Source organism: Geospiza fortis, unplaced genomic scaffold (assembly GCF_000277835.1).
Source record: "Geospiza fortis unplaced genomic scaffold, GeoFor_1.0 scaffold628, whole genome shotgun sequence".
NCBI lineage: Eukaryota > Metazoa > Chordata > Aves > Passeriformes > Thraupidae > Geospiza > Geospiza fortis.
In genome coordinates this window covers 389,065-407,549 of record NW_005054596.1, presented here as the reverse complement: position 1 = coordinate 407,549, position 18,485 = coordinate 389,065, and the positions used below count along the sequence as shown (strand labels likewise).

The 18,485-nt window shown below is 50.8% G+C and overlaps 1 protein-coding gene across 1 annotated transcript in view; it reads right to left on the bottom strand.

Annotated features, from left to right (window-relative positions):
• Nucleotides 1-17,370, bottom strand: part of HCN4 (hyperpolarization activated cyclic nucleotide gated potassium channel 4) — an 89,821-nt gene extending 72,451 nt beyond the window's left edge. The window contains exon 1 of the mRNA XM_031064481.1: nucleotides 17,151-17,370. Within this exon, the coding sequence (XP_030920341.1) occupies nucleotides 17,151-17,296 (146 nt within the window). The 5' untranslated portion in view covers nucleotides 17,297-17,370. The remainder of the gene's footprint in view (nucleotides 1-17,150) is intronic.
• Between the last annotated feature and the right edge of the window lie 1,115 nt (nucleotides 17,371-18,485).

Genomic DNA, 18,485 nt, shown 5'->3' with positions numbered 1-18,485 from the left:
GGAGCAGCCTGGGACAGTGGGAGGTGTCCCTGCCATGGCAGGGGTGGGATGGGATGAGCTTTAAGGCCCGTTTCAAGCCAAACCATTCTGGGATTCTGTGATCATCCCAACATCCAGGCTCTCCTCAAGACCCCAGAGCCCAAGTTTGGGATACCTGCCATAACATTTGAAGCATGCAGCACCAGGGAACTCCCCCAGGTGCCACATCTCTGTGTGTGCCCAGCTGAGCCCTGGGCCAGTCACATCAGCCACACCACAAGGAAAGCCCAGAGAGCACCAGGAGAGCTCCCAGCGCCTGAGGATGGATCAAACCTGGAGCTGCTGTTCAGCTGCATGATTTACTCAGCTCTGCTCCCAGGCACACGTGCTCTCTCAGCCTCTCTCCAACGTGCACAGCTCCCAGGATTTATGTCTGAAACAGGCAACAGCATCTGCCAGACCTCAGCACCGTGCACACGTTCCTGCTGGGTGAGCTCTGGGCATGCCAGATGGGGCAGGGACAAAACTCAGACCTCTGTCCTGGCTCATGGCAGCACAGGAATGCTCAAAGCTGCCAGAAAAGGCGACAGAAAGCAGTTTGGGGTTTCCAACGGTCTGCTGGAACGATCATATTCAAAGCTGGCTCCCTGTAAAGGCTCCAAACTTCCTAAAGCACATGTTCAGTGAGGACAGGAAAGCCAGAGTGACAGAAGGTGCTGGTTGCTGTCACCCCTGGCAAGGACAGCTCCCACAGCCCTGAGGGTTGCACAGCATAGCAGAAGAACTGCTGGAGGAGAGGGGTCACTCCTGGGTAAATCCCTTCTTTCCCAGGGTGGCTTTGGGGTTAAACACACTCAGGCCAACAGGGATGGCCAGGTTTTAATGTGGATTTTCTGCACCCAGTGAATATGGCTGAAGTCCTGGAGGCAGCGCCAAAGGTGCAATGTTTGAGGAGCACGGATTGGGGTGGATGGAGCACGTACTAGGCTGTGCTTCAGACCTTCAGCTCCTCATCATCCACATCACTTTCTGGGAATCCTCACTGGCTTAGGATTTCCCATCCTTCAGCCCTGGTGGGAAATGTCCCTGCTGGCACCACTGCCCCAGACAAGGTTCACAGCCAGTGGTGCCACAGCCTCTTGCCATGGGGAAGGAGTGGAGTGGAAGGAGTGAGGCACCTGAAAAGGTAACAAGGCACTGCCTGTGTGTAGTTCAGCTTCCAAAGCACAAAATGCTTCTCCTGCCCAGCTCTCCTGCTGCTCACATCAGACTCTTGTTTGTAATGAGTTATTCAGGCTGCAATGGAGCACAATGAATCCTCAAAAAGACTAATGCTGCTGGGATCTTGGGGCTATTCAGGTAGCCCAGACCCCAGACAAGAGATGAATCACCTTCTAAAAATGCAGCAGTTAAGGAAAAAAAAAAAAATAAAGTCCAATTGCTTCTGATTATTTTCAGTCTCAGAAGAAACATACTGTACTGAGGCTGTGCTTACCTAAGGCATCCACGTGAATCCACTATCCCTCCCCCTGGAACGGCTGCTGAATTAATTACTGCCTTACTGAAGCACTGAGGAGCTCCCCAGAGACTGGTTCCCTTTTGACCTCAAAGCTTTTTAGGGCAGGTGCCTGAGTCTGCCCACCAGCTGGGAAACTGAGGCACAGAGGGGTGGGTATTGCAGAGGGCCTCACTCCCTGAACAGAAGGGAGAGGAGAGAGCAGGAATTCTGCCATCCAATCCAGAGTGTGAAGGGCACTCAGCCCTGAGCTTCACATCCCCTAAAGCCCCTTCAGGTGCTGAGGAACGGGGACTGTCCCTCCTAATGCTCCTGTGCTGGGCTGAGTGGAATGAGGAAACCCAGCAGGAACTGAGGGACAAGGAGCAGGGCTTGCTGCACACCCTGGGACAGCAGAATGAAAAACTCAGGCAGTGGATGTGTGAAATACATCCTGCCCAGAAAGGACATCACACAGAGGATGCTCTGAATCACAATATAAAGAATTCAGTGGCCACATTCAGGGTATTTGGGCTTTTCCCCGCCTGTGTGGCATGGAATGTGCACACACACTCCTGGGAAGGAGCACGGCAGCGTGTGTGGGGATCCAGGCACTTCCACCCAGCACCTCCCTGCCCTCTGCCAACCCCTGGGATGCTGCTGCATCTCTCCTGCTCTTCCCAGGACACACTGCAAACTTTCTGACTTGTGGCGTGCTGGGGGTTCCCCGGGGGTTCTCCTTTATCAAAACTGGCAGGGTCTGTGACCCACAGAGTCCTCTCCAGCCATGTGTTGCCACCAAGAGACCTTCCAGAGCAAGCTGGAGCTGCAGCCTCTTCTCTCACCAGGATAAGGGGGGCTCTGTAAACTTGCTGTGACCCTGCTGTGCAGTGCTGCTCCTGCAACACACAGAGTGCCAGGGACAGGTAGACAAACAGTGATGGGCACCATGAAAAATGCTCAGATAAATCTTTTCCACTAGGGGCTGGACTTGCCCTGCTCCATTGGAACAAAGCCATTGAGCCCTGGGGGAGCAAGTGCCAACCCTAAATCATTTCTTTGATTAATTGTTCTTGGGAAGGAAGAATTCATTAAGCATTCCGCTCAGCGATTAGAAATAAATATATTTTTAGAATGAACAACCTGCCAGAAACAAGTTGTTTCAGAAATACATTCAGCTTGATGCATTTTCCATCAATACAGGAGGAGGAGGCTCCAGCCTGCCAGAGGGACAGGAAAGGGACACTGCAGGGACAAGCAGGACAGCTCCTTGTGATGTCTGCACCACTTAGGTTCAGTCTGCATGAGAGGAAATAAAGGAGTTTTTTCTCTCTATTCCTATTCCAGCCATAAGGTGGGAATAGATCTCCCTGCTATTTCACAGGAATATGACAAAGCTATTCCTACACACAGCTGGGGCAGAGCAGATATGAGAGCCACGAAAACCCAATAAATAACAACACCCCCCTTGTATTTCCACCTTGGCATCAGGCTCAGACAAGCTACAAGGGCAATGTGAAATAACAACCTCTGTAAGGAGTTTGGGACACAAAATTGCCACAGCCCTTAGACGTGAGACATGCTGACACAGTGAATGGTTACCACAGGGACAGCAGGACAGGAGCTGCTCCAAGGCAGTGACAGGCAAACCCTACCACTGAAGGTACCACTAAATGTGCTGTAAGGGTTTATTCTCAATTTTAAATCCATACCTCAAGGCAGGAGCTCAGCACAGGCTCTGTTCGTGCCTGAGCCCAGAGAACCACAGGGAAATGTGAGATGGGCACTTTGCCCTCCCCACCAGCCTAGAAAAAACTACTTCTGGTCCTGAGTGCAGAAAAGGGAACCTTAAAAGAACCTAAACATGCTCTGGGATCTGAGAGTCACGGGCACAAAAGACTATTCCAGGCTTTTAAGTTTTGTGCCTTAAAAGAAAAGACAAGTCCTATCCTTTGGTTGTGGTGCCTAGAGGCAAGTCTGTTCCCTGGCCTGTTTTGGGAATGGAGGATGGCAGCAGTGTCTCAATGAATTCCAGCTTTCCCAAGAAGAACACACTCTCAGAGGGCCCTCTTCCCTAAACCACAAAACATCCTTGTAGTTTTTCCTTCTGCACACACAGGACCCAATTTCCAGGCCACTGCAGCAGGCTCAGCCTTTGATTTCAGCAGGGATGTGCTGGGACATCACATCAATTGCCTGGGAACTCGTGCACTTCCACCATGATTACATGATTTCTGTGGTTTTCTTCCTTTTAGTTAATCCAGTCCTGCTTAAGCTCAGAGTAAGGCAAGAGCCAGGGTTTTGCTCTTGTCCTTTCATGCCAGCAGAAATGTCTGGGCTGTGCCTCAGCCCAGCTGGGAGCCCTGGCACTGGGAGGCCACAGGGAGGCTGAGGAAGAGGAGGAGGAAGGTGGGTCAGTGGTGAGGGTTCCTGGGAAAGCTCTCAAGTCACTGCAGTGGGGAACAGCAGAGGGTCTTGGACTGGAGGCCAGGGAAAGCAGGGAGCACATCAGCTCTGCTCTCAAGTGCATCCAAGCCCATATTATCTCATTAGACATTCAGACAGTAAATTAGGGATCTCCTTCAGGAAAGGCATCCTTGAATCAGAAATTGCTGTTCTGTGGGCAAAGAGCAGAAAATTCAGGGCTCTGAACCACTTCCACTGTAGCAAGAGAGCCCCAGGCTGGCTGAATCCTGCCTTGAAGAGCCACTGCACAAGCACCAAGCTGGGAGTGGAATCTGGGACCAGTGACAGCAGCGCAGCACCAGCAGCTCCCGGGATGGAATTTGGGGTTCCTGTAGGGACACACAGCCTGAGGTGCCTCCAAAGGGGGGAAACTCATCCCCAGGGCCATTCTCAGCTGGGAATTTGGCTAATAATGACCCTCATTTCACAGGAATGGTGATCAACCCTCCTGCATCCACAAAAATGTGTGCAGGGATGATCTCACCCAGCCCTGCAGCCAGGCTGAGCTGAGGGAAATGCAGCAGAACCACTGCAGCTCCAGGGCAGGGGCTGAGCAAAGCTGGAGTAGCTGAACTGCACTGCCCTCACTCACAGAGTCACCTGCCTGCCTGCAAAGGTCACGAGCTGCTCTGCCAAAGCCTTGGGCTTTTATCATCTGGGTAGTTTATATTACTACAAAACTCCTTTATTGGAATACCCTCCCCTCCTCTCCCTGAGCCAGCCAGGGCCACACTTTGCCTAGGAAAAGCAAGTTTTCCAAGAGCTTTTGAAGCATTCTCTGCCCTCCTCTGGTGCCCAGCTGTAGGAAAGCCACGCTCCTTTCTGCATCACACCACCAGAGGAAAAACCAACCCCGTTCCTTTTCCCTAACTGGGCTGCAGATCTCCGGATCCCAGTTTGGGGCAGGCACAAGTTTCCACTGACCTGTCCTAACTTCGAAGAGGTGAATAAAAAATCTTGGGCGTGGGGGTGTGGAGAGAAAGCAAGGCTGGAAGCTCTGGGCCAGGCTGAGGAAATGGGAAGGCCCAACTCCTGGCACCTTGTGGAGCTCTTTGACAGCCTGTCTCTGCAGCTCTTATCTGGGAGAGTGGGCAGAAATGCTGCCACTCCTGAGAGAGAGAGTGATGAGTGCACTGGAAGTGCTCAGGAACAGCTCAGCCCTGTGAGAGCAACAGCCCAGAACAGCTGCCAAGCCCCACAGGGGCTTCATCCCTGACTTCACCCAGCAGTGTCCCCACGGCCACACTCATGGATGGCATTGCCTCCCATCCCAATGGACACACCAGCACCTCTGGCATTCCTCTTCACCTGCCAAGAGGCTTGTGCTGATGGAGGCACTGAGCTTTGGAGAAACAACACTGCTTTTTGTCCTGCTTTTACATCCCAGCTACGGGAAACGCGGGCTGGAAACGCTCCTGAGGGGGTTTAGTGTGGGAGGATGAGCAAAAGAGAGGTGGTGGTGGTCTGAAGTGGGAATGCCCATGCTGTGGCAGCAGGCAGAGGGATCTCTGTGCAGGTGTCTGAGGGCTCAGCTCTGCCTCACACTGCTCCCAGCCCCAGCATTCCCAAGGCACTTCATGATCAGCTGCACCCCCGATGTTACGCATTCATTTCCACAGCAGACTCATTCACACACACACAACACACCCACCCACACGCAGCAATGGCTAGACAGACACAAAGCATGCAGCAGCCAATTATTTGGGGTGGGAACAGCTTGCATGAGCTCATGATGAAGCTTAGCCTTAATTCTGCTGAGCTGGAGAGGCTGGAGCTGTGCTCTGCTCTCCTGACTGACTGCGGAGCGCAGAGCAGGGCAGATGATGTCAAGGCAAATCTTTTTTTGTCTGCAGTGCAGATTTGGCTGTGTGAATTTACTTGCAAATGAGGCTTCCAGATCCCCTGTTGGAAAGCAGGAGCCCTAGGCCACGGCCACAGCTGCCAGTGTTAGCCCAAACTGCTGCTCATGCTGCAGAAGGGGCGGTTGCCTTGCTTTGCAAGGCTTGGGCCCAAGTTCCAGCAGGATGTGCAGGCAAGGAGAAGCCAGTGGGACTGGCAGAGGGATGAGGGAGCAGTGCCTGTGCTGCAGCCACAGCCACAGCAGAGGGACCCATCACAGCGGCAATAAAGGAGGGGAGACCCCAACAGTGCAGCTTTTCCCTGTGGTGGCACAAAGTGAGCCCCAAAAGCTGTCCAGAAGCACTCAGGGTTTAGCAGAAGCCACGGGCACAGCTGGAGTTTGGCTGAAGCACATCTGTGAGCCAGGTTTTTGTCTCATTCCCAGGCACAGCACACGCAGGGAACTGCCCTGACCCAGGCTGGCCTGGAGCACAGTGGTGTTTGCACTAAAAGCCAAGGGTCACAACACATCACCTCAAGATCCAGTGTGGGAAATGGATTCATAGAAAATTCTCAAAGCTTGACAGAAGGCTCACATAGTGTGCATCTACATGCAAACTTTGAAATAAGAAATGCTGACTTAGAAATGCCACAGAGTTAGGACAGACATTGTTGAGAGAGAAATAGAACTAGGGTTCTCTTCTGGTTCAATCCACCAGCTACCCAGCCTCAGGGATGCTTGCTAGAGCTTCCACACCACAGCAGGACAGACACCTCACAGCTCCTGTGCCAGACCAGGTATTTGGGAGTGTTCACTGAAGTCAAGAGTCACACATTCCCAAAGCAAAGGGAAGCAGTACACATGACTGGTGAGGGAAAGATGGAACATTTTCTTCTTAGAGCATCTCCAAACCCCATGCAGGGGCTTCACAATTCTCATTCACGGACATAAAAGGTAAAATCCATCTTGCCTGCCTCTCCATGCAGGCTTTTTCCCCATCCTTTTCCAGCCTAGCTCTAAACCTGCCAGACAATAGAGCACCATACATAGAACTGGAGAGTACTGGTAATCTCTTCCCTTATCAAGACACAGGAACTGATGATTCAGAAATCCCCTATTGGTACACAGCTCCACTGCTTTTTGGGGTCCTGACAAAAGATGGACAATAGGTGAGACCAAATCTACAGCAGTACACAGAAAAGGAGAATCCCAAAGAAATCCTCATGAAACTGCCTGGTAGAGACAAGCCCACCCTTGCTGGTATCTCCTCTGGCATCTGCTGTTACATTAAAATATTACAGAGTCCCCCAGCATCTTCCATGGCCCCTGGCAGCACCATCAGCCTTTTTCTTAGAGCTGGAGAAATCAAGGCATGGAGGATTCAGCTCAGGATGGCTCACAGGTCCAACCTGTGTGCCTGACATCCCTTCCAGCTTGTCCTTCTGTCTGCCAGGCACTGCTTGTCATTCCAGGAGCATGCACAGCTAAATGAGCACGATACCAGTGCTTTGTATGGGCATCAAGGAGAACAGACCATCATCTGCAGTCTAGACTGGTCCCTCCTCCTGCCCTCCCCACCATTCACAGGAAAATAGGGATGGAAAAATATATTCCTCTCGTTATTAACAGAAGTGTAACTTGTGCATGCATTAGTGCTTTGAAGTGAAGGGGGAAAGGTGAAGTATTAAGAATTTGCGCTTAATGAAAGTGGGTTTGCTATTGTTAAAAAAGCTCCACGGAGCCAGGCATCATTATCTTTTCTCTTATCTCCTGGGCTGCTGGGAGAGCCGGCCCAGGACATGGCAGGGGTGAGGCTGGCACTGCCCAGTGTGCCCAATGCAGAGCCAGGGTGTCCCTGAGCACAACGGGGCACAGGGAGGGGCTCCCCTGCCCCCAGACCCCCACAACTGCCCTGCTGAGAGGTGCCAGTGCAGAGCTGAGTGAGCCCCTTGCCCTGACACCCCCGGGAAGGCCAGGATTTGTGGAGTGGAGTCCCCCAGGCTCTGGAATGCAGCTGTTATCTCCTCCCAAGAGCTGATAACCGCCAGACGCTGCTTTCCCGCACCCAGCACATGCAAATGGCTCTCCCCGGGTTTTCCAGGGTTTTCCATGCCCTCCCCGTGCCCAGGTGGGGTGCATGGGGGTACAGGACCCCACTGTAACAGTGCCCAGGTTCTGACCAGGAGCAGAAGTGACTCCCAGCAGAGTTCCTGTGCTCCCAGTTCACAGCGGGATGAGGGAGCAGTGCCTGTGCTGCAGCCACAGCAGCAGAGGAGCCCATCACAATGGGAATAAAGGAGGGGAGACCCCAAAAGTGCAGCTTTCCCTGTGGTTTCCAGCACAGCTCCTGATTGCCTGGCACTCACCAACACCCCAAAAAACCAGGAGTTGGAGCTCCTGCACCGAGTCAGCTGGCAACCTGCAGCTCCTCTCGTGCCTCTGAGCTCTGGAACAATGGATGCACACACACAGACAACCTCTCCATCCAAAGAGGCCGCGAGTTAAATCCCTAATTAGCACATTTGGACGAGTCACCACAAATGAGATTAGCACTCCGCATCGCTGGGGAAGCTGCTGTGCCCCTGGAACGTGGAAGTGGTGGGCCCTCAAGCTGACCTTGGAATTCCCCCTTGGCTGCTCATCTGCTTTGCTCTCACGGCGCTGTGTTCCCCTGCTGCCTGCAGCAGCTCCTCGGGAGATAAGAGCCTGCTTTTCCTCCAGCCTGCTGCTAACACCGGGCACGCAGTGACCACATTGATACCGCACACAATGAATAATTCCAGTCGGGAAAGGGACTTCCCAGCTAGCAAAGCATTCAGCATGGAGAAGGGGCAGGAAAAGGTCTCTCTAAGAGCACCTTGCTAGCCCAGGACACATCTGCTCCCTCTGCTGTGTTTCTGGAGCCCTGAGTGCTGTGTCTGCTGACAAACCCGGGCTTGGTGCTGTCAGCACTGCGGAGCTGCACGGAGCCAAGCTGCATCCTGCTCTGCCCTGAGCCTCAGCAAACCCCAGCCTGCTCCAGGGGGCCTGAGCACTCCTCATGCTCATCCAGGACAGCAGCTTGGACTTTGAATGGGCAGGGATGCCCGGGTAGGAGCCCTTGTGCTGCCCTGCAGGCTCAGGAGTGCCAGGTTTACAGCCAAGGAGGGCTCAGCTCCGTGGGGATGAGCTCTGCAGTGCTGCTGGGGGGAGAGGTCACCCAAACGTCCCTTCAGAAAGGAACTTAAATCAACCCAGCTCACCATAATGACTCTGGCTCTTGAGGAAATCTCCTGAATCTGCAGACATTCAAAAGGCAGTGATGTCACCAGCTGGGGGCTGCCTGGCTTGGAAGATGCTTGTGGACGCTGCACCTGCATGCACAGCCACAGGAAAGCACGTGGCACACACACCTGGCAAGGAGCAGGACAGCACCTGCATCCTTCCACATGGAAATAAGCCCGTGCTTTGTCACACACCCAGCAAGGGATGCAAGAGATCTGCCAGAGCTGCTGATGTTCTTAATTCTTCCTCCTGGCCTGGAGTTCTGGGAATGCTCTTATCCCTCCTCACAGCCTGGCCTGTGCTCAGGCACAAACACTTCGGGGGCAAATCTCAAGTAGCCACTTCCCTGCAGCCTGACCTTTCCCTCACACTCAGCAGTGGCAATGGGCTTTTTGAAGTTCTCAAAAGGAGCTGGCACCTTGCTTTTTGAGTGACATTCATCTGTAGGTAAATTGATTTAATAGCTTGTTAGAGTGCCAATTAGAACCAACAATAACTCAATTGACCTATAACTGCCTTGGCACCAACACAGCTTTCAAAAATAAGAGAAAGGAGGAAATCTCTGCTCTGGCAGAGATGAGAGCTCAGATAGTTGGTTTTGAGAGCAAACTGAGGGATTCATGGGCTTGCTAATGAGATGCTCATAACACATCAGAAACAAAGACAAATTTCAATGGTTTCAAGCTAAAATGACACTATGTTATCTCCAGACAAAGATCACTCTTTTATCTGTGTAATAAATGGATTTCAGTGCAGCAGCAGCGACTCTAGAGCAGAAAAAAACCTCAGTGCCACAGAAAGCACTAGCACAGTTACCTAACCAGAATAACACTGGATTGAAACCCCAAGTTTGCCTCCTTAAAATAGTGCTGCAAAGTCCTACACTGACTCTGTGGGTTTTACCCTCAGAAACCACATTTTTTCCTTCAAATAAAATCTGTTTCATTCTCCTGCAGTGGAGATTGTGCTTCCAGACAAATTCATCACGTTAAATGCTTAGGTCTGAGGATTGAGATCTTTCAAGTTTAAAAACTAGAAAATGGGTAGCTTTTGTCTAAGCATTGGCAGTGTCCAAGGAGAAGGAGAAGGATAATGTGGAAGGGTTTTAAATTACTGGGAAAAATGATCCATTCTTAAGTCAGGAAGGGGATGGAGAAAACTGAGATTGTTGGAAGAGTCGGAAGGACGATAAAAACTAAGAATACATGGGAGGAGAAGGAATTGATTTGGAGAGACCCACCCAGAGAAAAAGCTGAAGTATAAGGATGGAGACTGGAAGTGGACTGAGTAAATGCCAACCCAACACACTGGAACATGGCAACGGGGTGAGGGGGAGAGGTATTACTGCAAACAAGGTGGAAATCAGTGATCAGATGAGAAGGAAGCTGGACATTGGCATCTAAGACTGGCTGCACAAGACGCCTGCCACGAGGAGAAAATGGAGTTGGTATTGGTGTGATGGGAAACACAAACTTCTATTCTGATGGGCAAGACAACAGGCTGGAGACAGTGGAGCTGAGGGTGAGAAGGAGAAAACAAGCAGGGAGTTATAGCAGGCAGAGTGTGTTCCCTTTGGAGGCTGGAGTAGCCCTGGAATGTGGTGCAGCCTCTTTCCTTTGCTGTAGCTCCCTGCTACAGGCACTGCTTCATTCAGAGCAGAGGGCAGCGCAGCACAGCCTTGAACAGCTCCACACCTGCTAATGAACCCAGAGATATGCCAAAGGGAGAGACCGAGCTGTTTTGAAAACCCTAAGAACTGTACAAAACACTGCATTAAAAATCAGACTGCAAAGTGAAAAGCTCGGGGTAGGAAACAGCAGCCAGGAGCTTGGCTGTGCTGTTACACTCAGGACATGGATCAAAGCAGGGCTTCCCAGAGAACTCCTGCCTCCTCCAGGGTGGGAAGGTGGCCTTGGGGCAGGTGTGTGCAGGAGGGGATTTTCTGTAGGAGCCCATTTCTTGCCCAGCCTGGTTTGCAGTGGAAGAGAGGAAGAAATGCAGGTGGGGTGTGATGGCCAGGGCAGGTGAGCAGAGCCCCAGAGCCTCCCCCTGTGGCTGAAAGCTGCTGCAGAAGTGTCAGGCAAGGAGGCCAATCCCAAACTGCAGCTGCAATAACGCTCTGAGATGAGGATGGGAGAGAACACGATGTCATTGTTTACAGCAGTGATGATTTTTTGCTATAACAACAGACAAACCAACAAGTAGCAGAGGCTTGGGAGGGATGGGCCCATTTCCCAGTCTGGCTGCTCACAGAGCCAGCCTAAGAAATGGTCCAAAGCAGAATGTGCCCAGTCCTCTGAAGGCACCCACGGCTCCTCACACACTCCTCATTAGCCCTTCTGAGTGCCAGGCACGGCCCAGTCCCTGCAGAGCCCCAGGGCACAGCTCTGGCCCAGGGGATGCTCCTGCTCTGCACAACTGGGCCTCAGTTCCACCACACCCAGGTCAGAGATGGTTTTACCTCAATCCCCACCGGGCTGTGCCACCTCACTATAACCTGGGGATGATATTTCCAATTTCCTTGCTGTCAGGAAGCGAACTGAACATTTATTGTTAGCATAGTCAGTATTTTGTAAAGCCATGAGAAAATTAATCTTTTTTTTCACATCAGGATCTGAATAAGATATAATAAATATGTTATCTTACAAGAAGAGATGGAGAAAACATTAAATTGCTTTTCCCAAAGGAGCCATCCCTGAGTGTACTGAGGGAGGAGCTTCTTTGGGAGAGATAATGTCTTCATCTGTTGGCAGAGACTGGTATGATAAGCCTAGCTTAAGTTTATGCAAAAATCTTAACCATTCTTCGTTAAATCTCAATGCTTGCTTTACTATTTATTGATGTTCTTTTATCTCATTTTCTCCATGTGGAAAAACCATAATATTAGTCCTAAAATATTTTACCGTGGTGATCCACTGAGGTGCTGCCTTTACTGAGGCCTTTCTGTTTTCCAGCTCAGGCATGTGAATGTGTTTCCTACAAAAAGCTGGACTCCTACATGGACTGGCTGGTGTGGGATTATTTCTCCTCTGCCTCCTGACAGGTGAGCTGGGGCACAAAGCCTGCCTTGCCTGTGGGCATGGGGAGTATGGATGCAGGAGTTTCACTCCCTTAGCTCATGGCCACATGTGGAAGAGGTTTTACAGTGACTTCTGTGAGCCACTGAGAAGTTTGGTAAGAGGATCCATGCTTACCCCTGAAAGAGTTTCCTACCAAGGTCGTTGACATAGAAACCAAGAAAGAAAGAAGGATAAATAAGAAAAACCTGCAACTGCCTATTCCAATAAGCACTTTGTAACCAATGAGTAAAGTGTAAACTTAGGAGTTTTGTAAGAATGTATACAAAACATGCATGCTGTAATAAAATAAGGTTTGAAGCCTTCTGAAAATGGAGTGTGTTGCTTTTTACTGTGGCTGTCTCAACTACAACAGTCACAGAGCCATGGTTCTTTTGCAGCCTGACTGCAAGTCCACTAAGACAACAGAGAACAATCCAGCAGAATCTGGATTATCCTCTGCATGATTCCTGTTGGGATCCCCTTGTTCTGCTCCAGCAAAGTGCCCTGGGAGTTGGCTGGGAAGTTCTCTGCAGCAAAGGCAGTGGGATCTGTCTCCAATGTGTGGAGTGCTGCCACCCCAGGGACACACCATCACCACAAAGAGGAGGAGAAAGGGAGCCAAGCCTGGCAGCTGCCCCCTCCAAACCTGGCCTGGTGGCACTGCTGTTGGAGTCCAGTGGCAGGCACAGGTCCTGCCAGCAAAGCCACTGCTCCCTGCCCTTTCCCTGAGCCACAACCCCCAAGGGCTGCACACCCTGCCCCGTGCTGGGCACTTGGAGCAAAGGGCAAGTCATGGACTCAGCGTGTGGGTGTGGGCAGGAGAGGAGGGAGGGCAGCACAAGGAGCAGCACTTTGGGCAGGAGATGGACAAAAGGGAATTATTGCCTCAGAGCAGGGAGCAACCCACACCCAAGGGGGCTGCCAAAGTCAGTCAGCACTGCTGGACTCTCCACCAATTGTTTACCCTTCTAAAGCACAGGGAAAAGCTTCCCAGTGAGAACAGTGTGCACGGCCAGAGCAGTGCTCAGAGAGGCACTGGAAATTAGGTCTGCTCAGGAGAATGGGAAAGGTAAACACATCCCTCCATTTCTGCTCCATCACACAGTGCTACTGGGTTCAGTTCTTAGGGCTATAATTAGTAAATCCCACTGATTCCCCCCGAGAAGGGAGGCTGAGGGACACTGCAGCACGAAGGGAAGCAGTGATTTTGTTCTTTCCCCTTATACCTCCCACCTGAGCACCTGGTTTTTGCTGCCACAGAAACCTCCCCAGGGTCCCAGCAGCCAGGGAGTGCTGGCAGAGGAAGCAAACCAAAGAAAGGATCTGTTTGCACACAAGTATTACAAGTAACGGAGAGCAGCGAAAAGAAGAATTCTGAAATCTGTAGTCGGGTCTGCTATCGAGCGGAATGTTTCCCATTGTTTTCAGAGAGACAGCAGCTTCTCTTCACTGTGAGGAAGTTAATAGATTACTGGGCAGTGAATTATGTGCAGTTCTATTTACATCCACTGCTGGGACTATTTTGGGCCCTCAGATAGTGTATCTGTTCTCAGGTCTTTCTAAAAGCAGCATGCTACACTTTTTTTGCAAGCAATTCTGGGCAGCAGCTCCAACCATATGCTTCAGTCAGCTACGAACTAGACAGATCATTGTTTGTTTGGAATTTTTTTATTAAACCAATTGTACTGGATCAATGCTTCCTCTAAGCAATAAAATACAATTCTGTCTACGCAGTGGAAGAGCTTTCAAAGTCACAGATAAATCTTGATCTAGGAAATACGGTGTGGCTCTGCACTGATGTGCAATCAACCACAGATGCAAATGAACTCCAGCTGCCAGCACACACATCTGCACCTCAGAATGGGAGCCAGGATTCTTAATTTTCATTAGAAATTGCTAAGACACCTTTTAAGTGCTTCTAGAACCAGCCCACTGCATTAGTCAGGAGTACTCAGGGGCACTGAGCTTGATTTTTATAAAGGTCATTTGATGTCTTTTCCCCTCACAATGGACTAAAAGCAGAGATCAACAGAGCCTGAATCTATATTAATTTGTTTTGCTCTTGGAGGGTCATAGATTTGCCACTGGAATTAGCCCTGTTAGATGCTAAAATGGTAATTTAATGAGACAATGATGAAAGCCTCTGTCCTATTCCAAATCAGGAACTCCTCTGGAAGCAGAAGGAGCAGCGACTCCGTGGAGTCGGGGAGCTGCACCAATGTCATTGCACAGCAGTGCCTCGGCCTGGAGTGTTCCATGCAAACTTCCCAGCTCCAGCTGCCCGGAGCCGGCAGTCACGAGGGCTGGAGCCCTGGAGATGCTCACAGAGGGAAGGCAGCTTCTCCAAAGGCACAGAAAGCCAGCTCGGGGTCTGAACCTTTCCTCGCCTGAAACTTGACCAGCAAACGCTGCTGCACAGCCTTGGTGCCAGCCAAGGGCAGGATAACGGAGCCTCCAGGATGCCGAGGCTCCGGCATCCGCAGCCCGCTGGAACACGGAGCAGGCAGGAATTGCACTGCGTAATTCCCCAAGCACACAACACCCTCCTTTGGGGCACAGATACAGCTCTTGCAAATATTTTGATAAGATCTGCTCTTTGGTGCAATCTGCTGCATTTCAGAGGTCAAAAAATGTTAGCCATATTCATGGCAGCTGTTTCCAAGAGATATGCTTTAGCAGAGGGCAAGAGGGAACACAAAGCCCAAAGAGAAGGTGGGAAGGCTCCCACCCTTCCCCTTCAAGGCAGCCATTGTCCACAGGTCACTTTCCATGGAAGCCCACGCTCTAAGCAGCATTCCTATCCAAACAGACCTGCTGCAGGTGACCTAGAAACGGGGGTGAACAAAGCTTCCCTGGAAATATCCTCCCTGAGCAGGCAGTGGTGCATCCAGCTCCTCCTGGCCTTGGCACATGGCTCCAGACACTCACCCCGCTGCCCCGGCCCAGGGGGACAGCAGGGACAGCCCGTGCTGCTGAGCTGGGCAGGGCTGGGCTGGGCTGCCACAGCAGCTCAGAAGGAGCCCAGCCCACCTGGAATGTGCCCACAGGCACGGACAGCAGCTCCCTGTGCCTTCCCAGCTCCATCAGGGCAGGAGCTGCTATTAACACCAGGAGTCACCCGTGTACCCACGGAGCTCTGCACGCACAAACAGCTCCGTGCCAGCAGCTGGCTGGGGGAGCCAGGGCTTGCCAGCAGACTCCACTCCTTTGGGCAAGGCCCCATAGCCAAGTGCCTCAGGAAGGAAAAGTTACCTCATCATCTTACAGAATAAGCACTGGTTCTGTAGGAACCTTAAAATCCCAAACTCTCGGGACCATCTCACCTTGGGCAAGGTGGTTACCTCATCTGCTGCTGCTGAAGTTTGCCAGGTTCTGTGCTGAAACAGGCACAGATGTGGAAGGGAACAAACCCACTACAGAGACAGAAGGACATGGAAGCTGAACACTGCTTTTGCCTAACTCCAGATCCAACGCAGAGACTAAACCCCAAATTTCCTGCGGGTGCGACACACAGAGCACGCCTTGCTAGAATAACCCAAGAAAACAGAGCAGTTAAACTCCAGACTCATGGCAAACACTGCAAATATCGCTGAGAGTATGAAACTGGTTTTGTTCTTTTGAAAGCTGCTCATTCTCACATTTCAGTGTTTGGGAGCTATTACTTGGTCAGTCTCACTGGGAGGCAATTTTCTCCTGGTTCCAGTGTGGGATTGGGTAAGGCTGTGCTTGCAAGGACTCTGCATCATGCTGTAGCTGCTGGAAACCCTCCTAAGCTCAGTCAGCTGTGTGCTTGGGACACTTGAATGCACTGAATTTAAATGACAGTGCAGTCTTCCAACTCACAGAGCCTTCTAATAACATTTGTTAATCCAAGCAAATATCAAGGAATCTGGTCAGTGCCAGTGCTGAATCTCCTAAGCATGTGGGCTGCTTGCTAAATCCCTAATAGGTGGTGTCAGGAGGTTTCTGTCATTCCTGCCTTTGGGAGGCCAAATCCACCCTGAAACTCCTTCCTGCAATTATCTCACTAAGTGTATTTGTGGGAATCATGCATGGTTCCTTGCAGAGTGCACACATTCAATAAAATCACACCGTGTGACAAAGGTGTGTTTGAATAAGATTCTTCTCCTGTGCGCTTTTAAATGTGAGATGTAAGCCCGTTGTAATTAAAGTTGAGGCAATAAACCTTAGCCATTGATTGCACTCAGTAATTAATTATTGATTGCAGTGCTTTACATACATATTGCAGAGGACAGTTCACCTGTGCAGCAGACAGTACTTTGCTCAGAAATACCCAAACACAGCCCCTCCATGCAGGACTATACAGGACTTCACCAAAACTGGCTCTAGGGTTTCCAAGTTCATTTCCTCATTAACCTCCACAGAAATGTTGGTGTGGAGCGAGAGCAAGCATTACTTTGGCAAAGTCAGTGTTAACTATCCCCGATCCAAACTAATTTTGCAAATGAGGATGCACAGATGCAAAAGGGGCTCTTCCTCCGTGAAGAACCTTGTTAATGAACCTGCCATCCCCTGCACATCCCAAATCCTGAAAAGCCATGCTGCAGTAAGACACCTACACAACAGCAACAGTAGCAACATTCCTGCCTAACTCTTGGGAAGGAGCAGGGAGAGGACTTGGAGGTGTGAAAACGGGAAGCATCAATCAGGCAGAGCATCCATGGAGATGCAGGACTAGTTAAGATCAGAGATCTAAAGTTGTGCATCAGGTGGGAACAGTTTTTCCCATTCACAACGAACTTAAAAGAGCCTTTCCATCATAAAAACCCAAAGACAACTGGTTTAAAAACAATTTAAAATTACTAATAGTCTGGGGACACTAAAATTAAGGTGAAATGTAAAGGAAATCTGCAGCTTGTTTGAGTGGAGCAGATCTTGGCTGTGTCCTCCAGCTGCTCTGGCTAGGAAATGACCCAGGAAAGTTCTGCTGGGGTGGGTGCCCTGTGCAGGAGGTGCCGAGGGAAGGGGCTGGCCAGCTGTTTTGGAGCGGGCCAGGAAAGGGGGGGTTGGAAAGGGGGGGATGTACCTGAAGTCGCTGTAGGGATGGATGATCCAGAACCCGGCAGACTTAACTCTTTCCTGCTCCCTCTCCACGGCCTTCTGGCTGCCAAACATCCTCAAGGAGAATTTGTTGACCCCCGGCTGGAGCATGGCCCCGAACTGCCTCTGCATGAAACCGGCCTGGCCGAGCCTCTGCTCCTCATCTGGGGTGATCTGGTCGCACCCTCCACCTCCCTCCACTTTGATGGAGCTCGAGGAGCAGGTCCATACCTCAGGCATGCAGGTGCTAACCACTGATGGCCTCACTGAACTTGGAAATAAACCCACTCGTGCACAGGAGATTCTTCTCCTCCTTGTCTGACAAAGTTTTTACCTACTCTGTTGGTAACCCTGCTGCATAAAGTTTTACCTTTCACAGATCTTATTAAAAAGTCTCTTAAATGAGCTGATGCTTTACTCCTCCAGAATTTCCATTGTCACCTGTATCTAAACAAAAAAGATGTTGACCTTTATTGCCAAAAGAGAGTGGGAGTTTTTTTGTTTCAGTAGTTCAGGACTGGGCAGGATGAAAATTGATTTAATCTATTTCCATTACTTGCTACCTCTAAGATGGATGGATTTTTTCCCAGTAAAAACCTATGTCAAGCTATAAACCAGCTTGGCTTGCTTAAAAAGAGTCTTTGTGCTAAGGGGGAAATTGTAATAATTCCAAATATACATTTATTTAGTGCTTCGGTGTTTGTTGAGTGACACCCTCGTGTCAGAGGAACTGATCCAAATTCTTAGTTGAAGGGAGATTGCATGAGAAGGGAGTGCAAAGAAAGAGGAAAAAAAAAGAAAAAAAAAAGAAAAAATTAAAAAGAGGGAAGGCAAAAAGCTCCCCCTTCTCCTCCGTTGTCCCGATTTGGCTACTTGCTGCTTGTCTCCCCTTGGTGAGTGTTACTGCAATCCCTGTCTGCTCAGATGCTGAGCACTGGGCAAGTAGTCTAGAGGAGAGCCACACACTTCTGGCTGGAAGGCGAGGGAGGGCGGCAGCAGCCGCTTTGCCATGTTGGCTTCGAGATGCAAATGTGCCGTGGCTCCCGGCGGGCAGACATCACCCGGAAAGCGAAGCTCAAGCCTCAAACTCCTCAACCTGCCGGCCAATAACACAATGAACTGCAACCTGCAGCGGCCACTGCTTGCTTACATCACTGTCATCACTTATTCCTCATGCAGCCCCTGCTCCTGGGAATATTCATGAAGCGATCCCATTCTATTGGGTTGCCATAGGAGCGACTACAGCGCACAGGCTCTGCCTACCTGAGACAGCACCCGGGCTTCTTAAAGGGGCAACGCCCGGCAACCGCGGGGCTCCGCC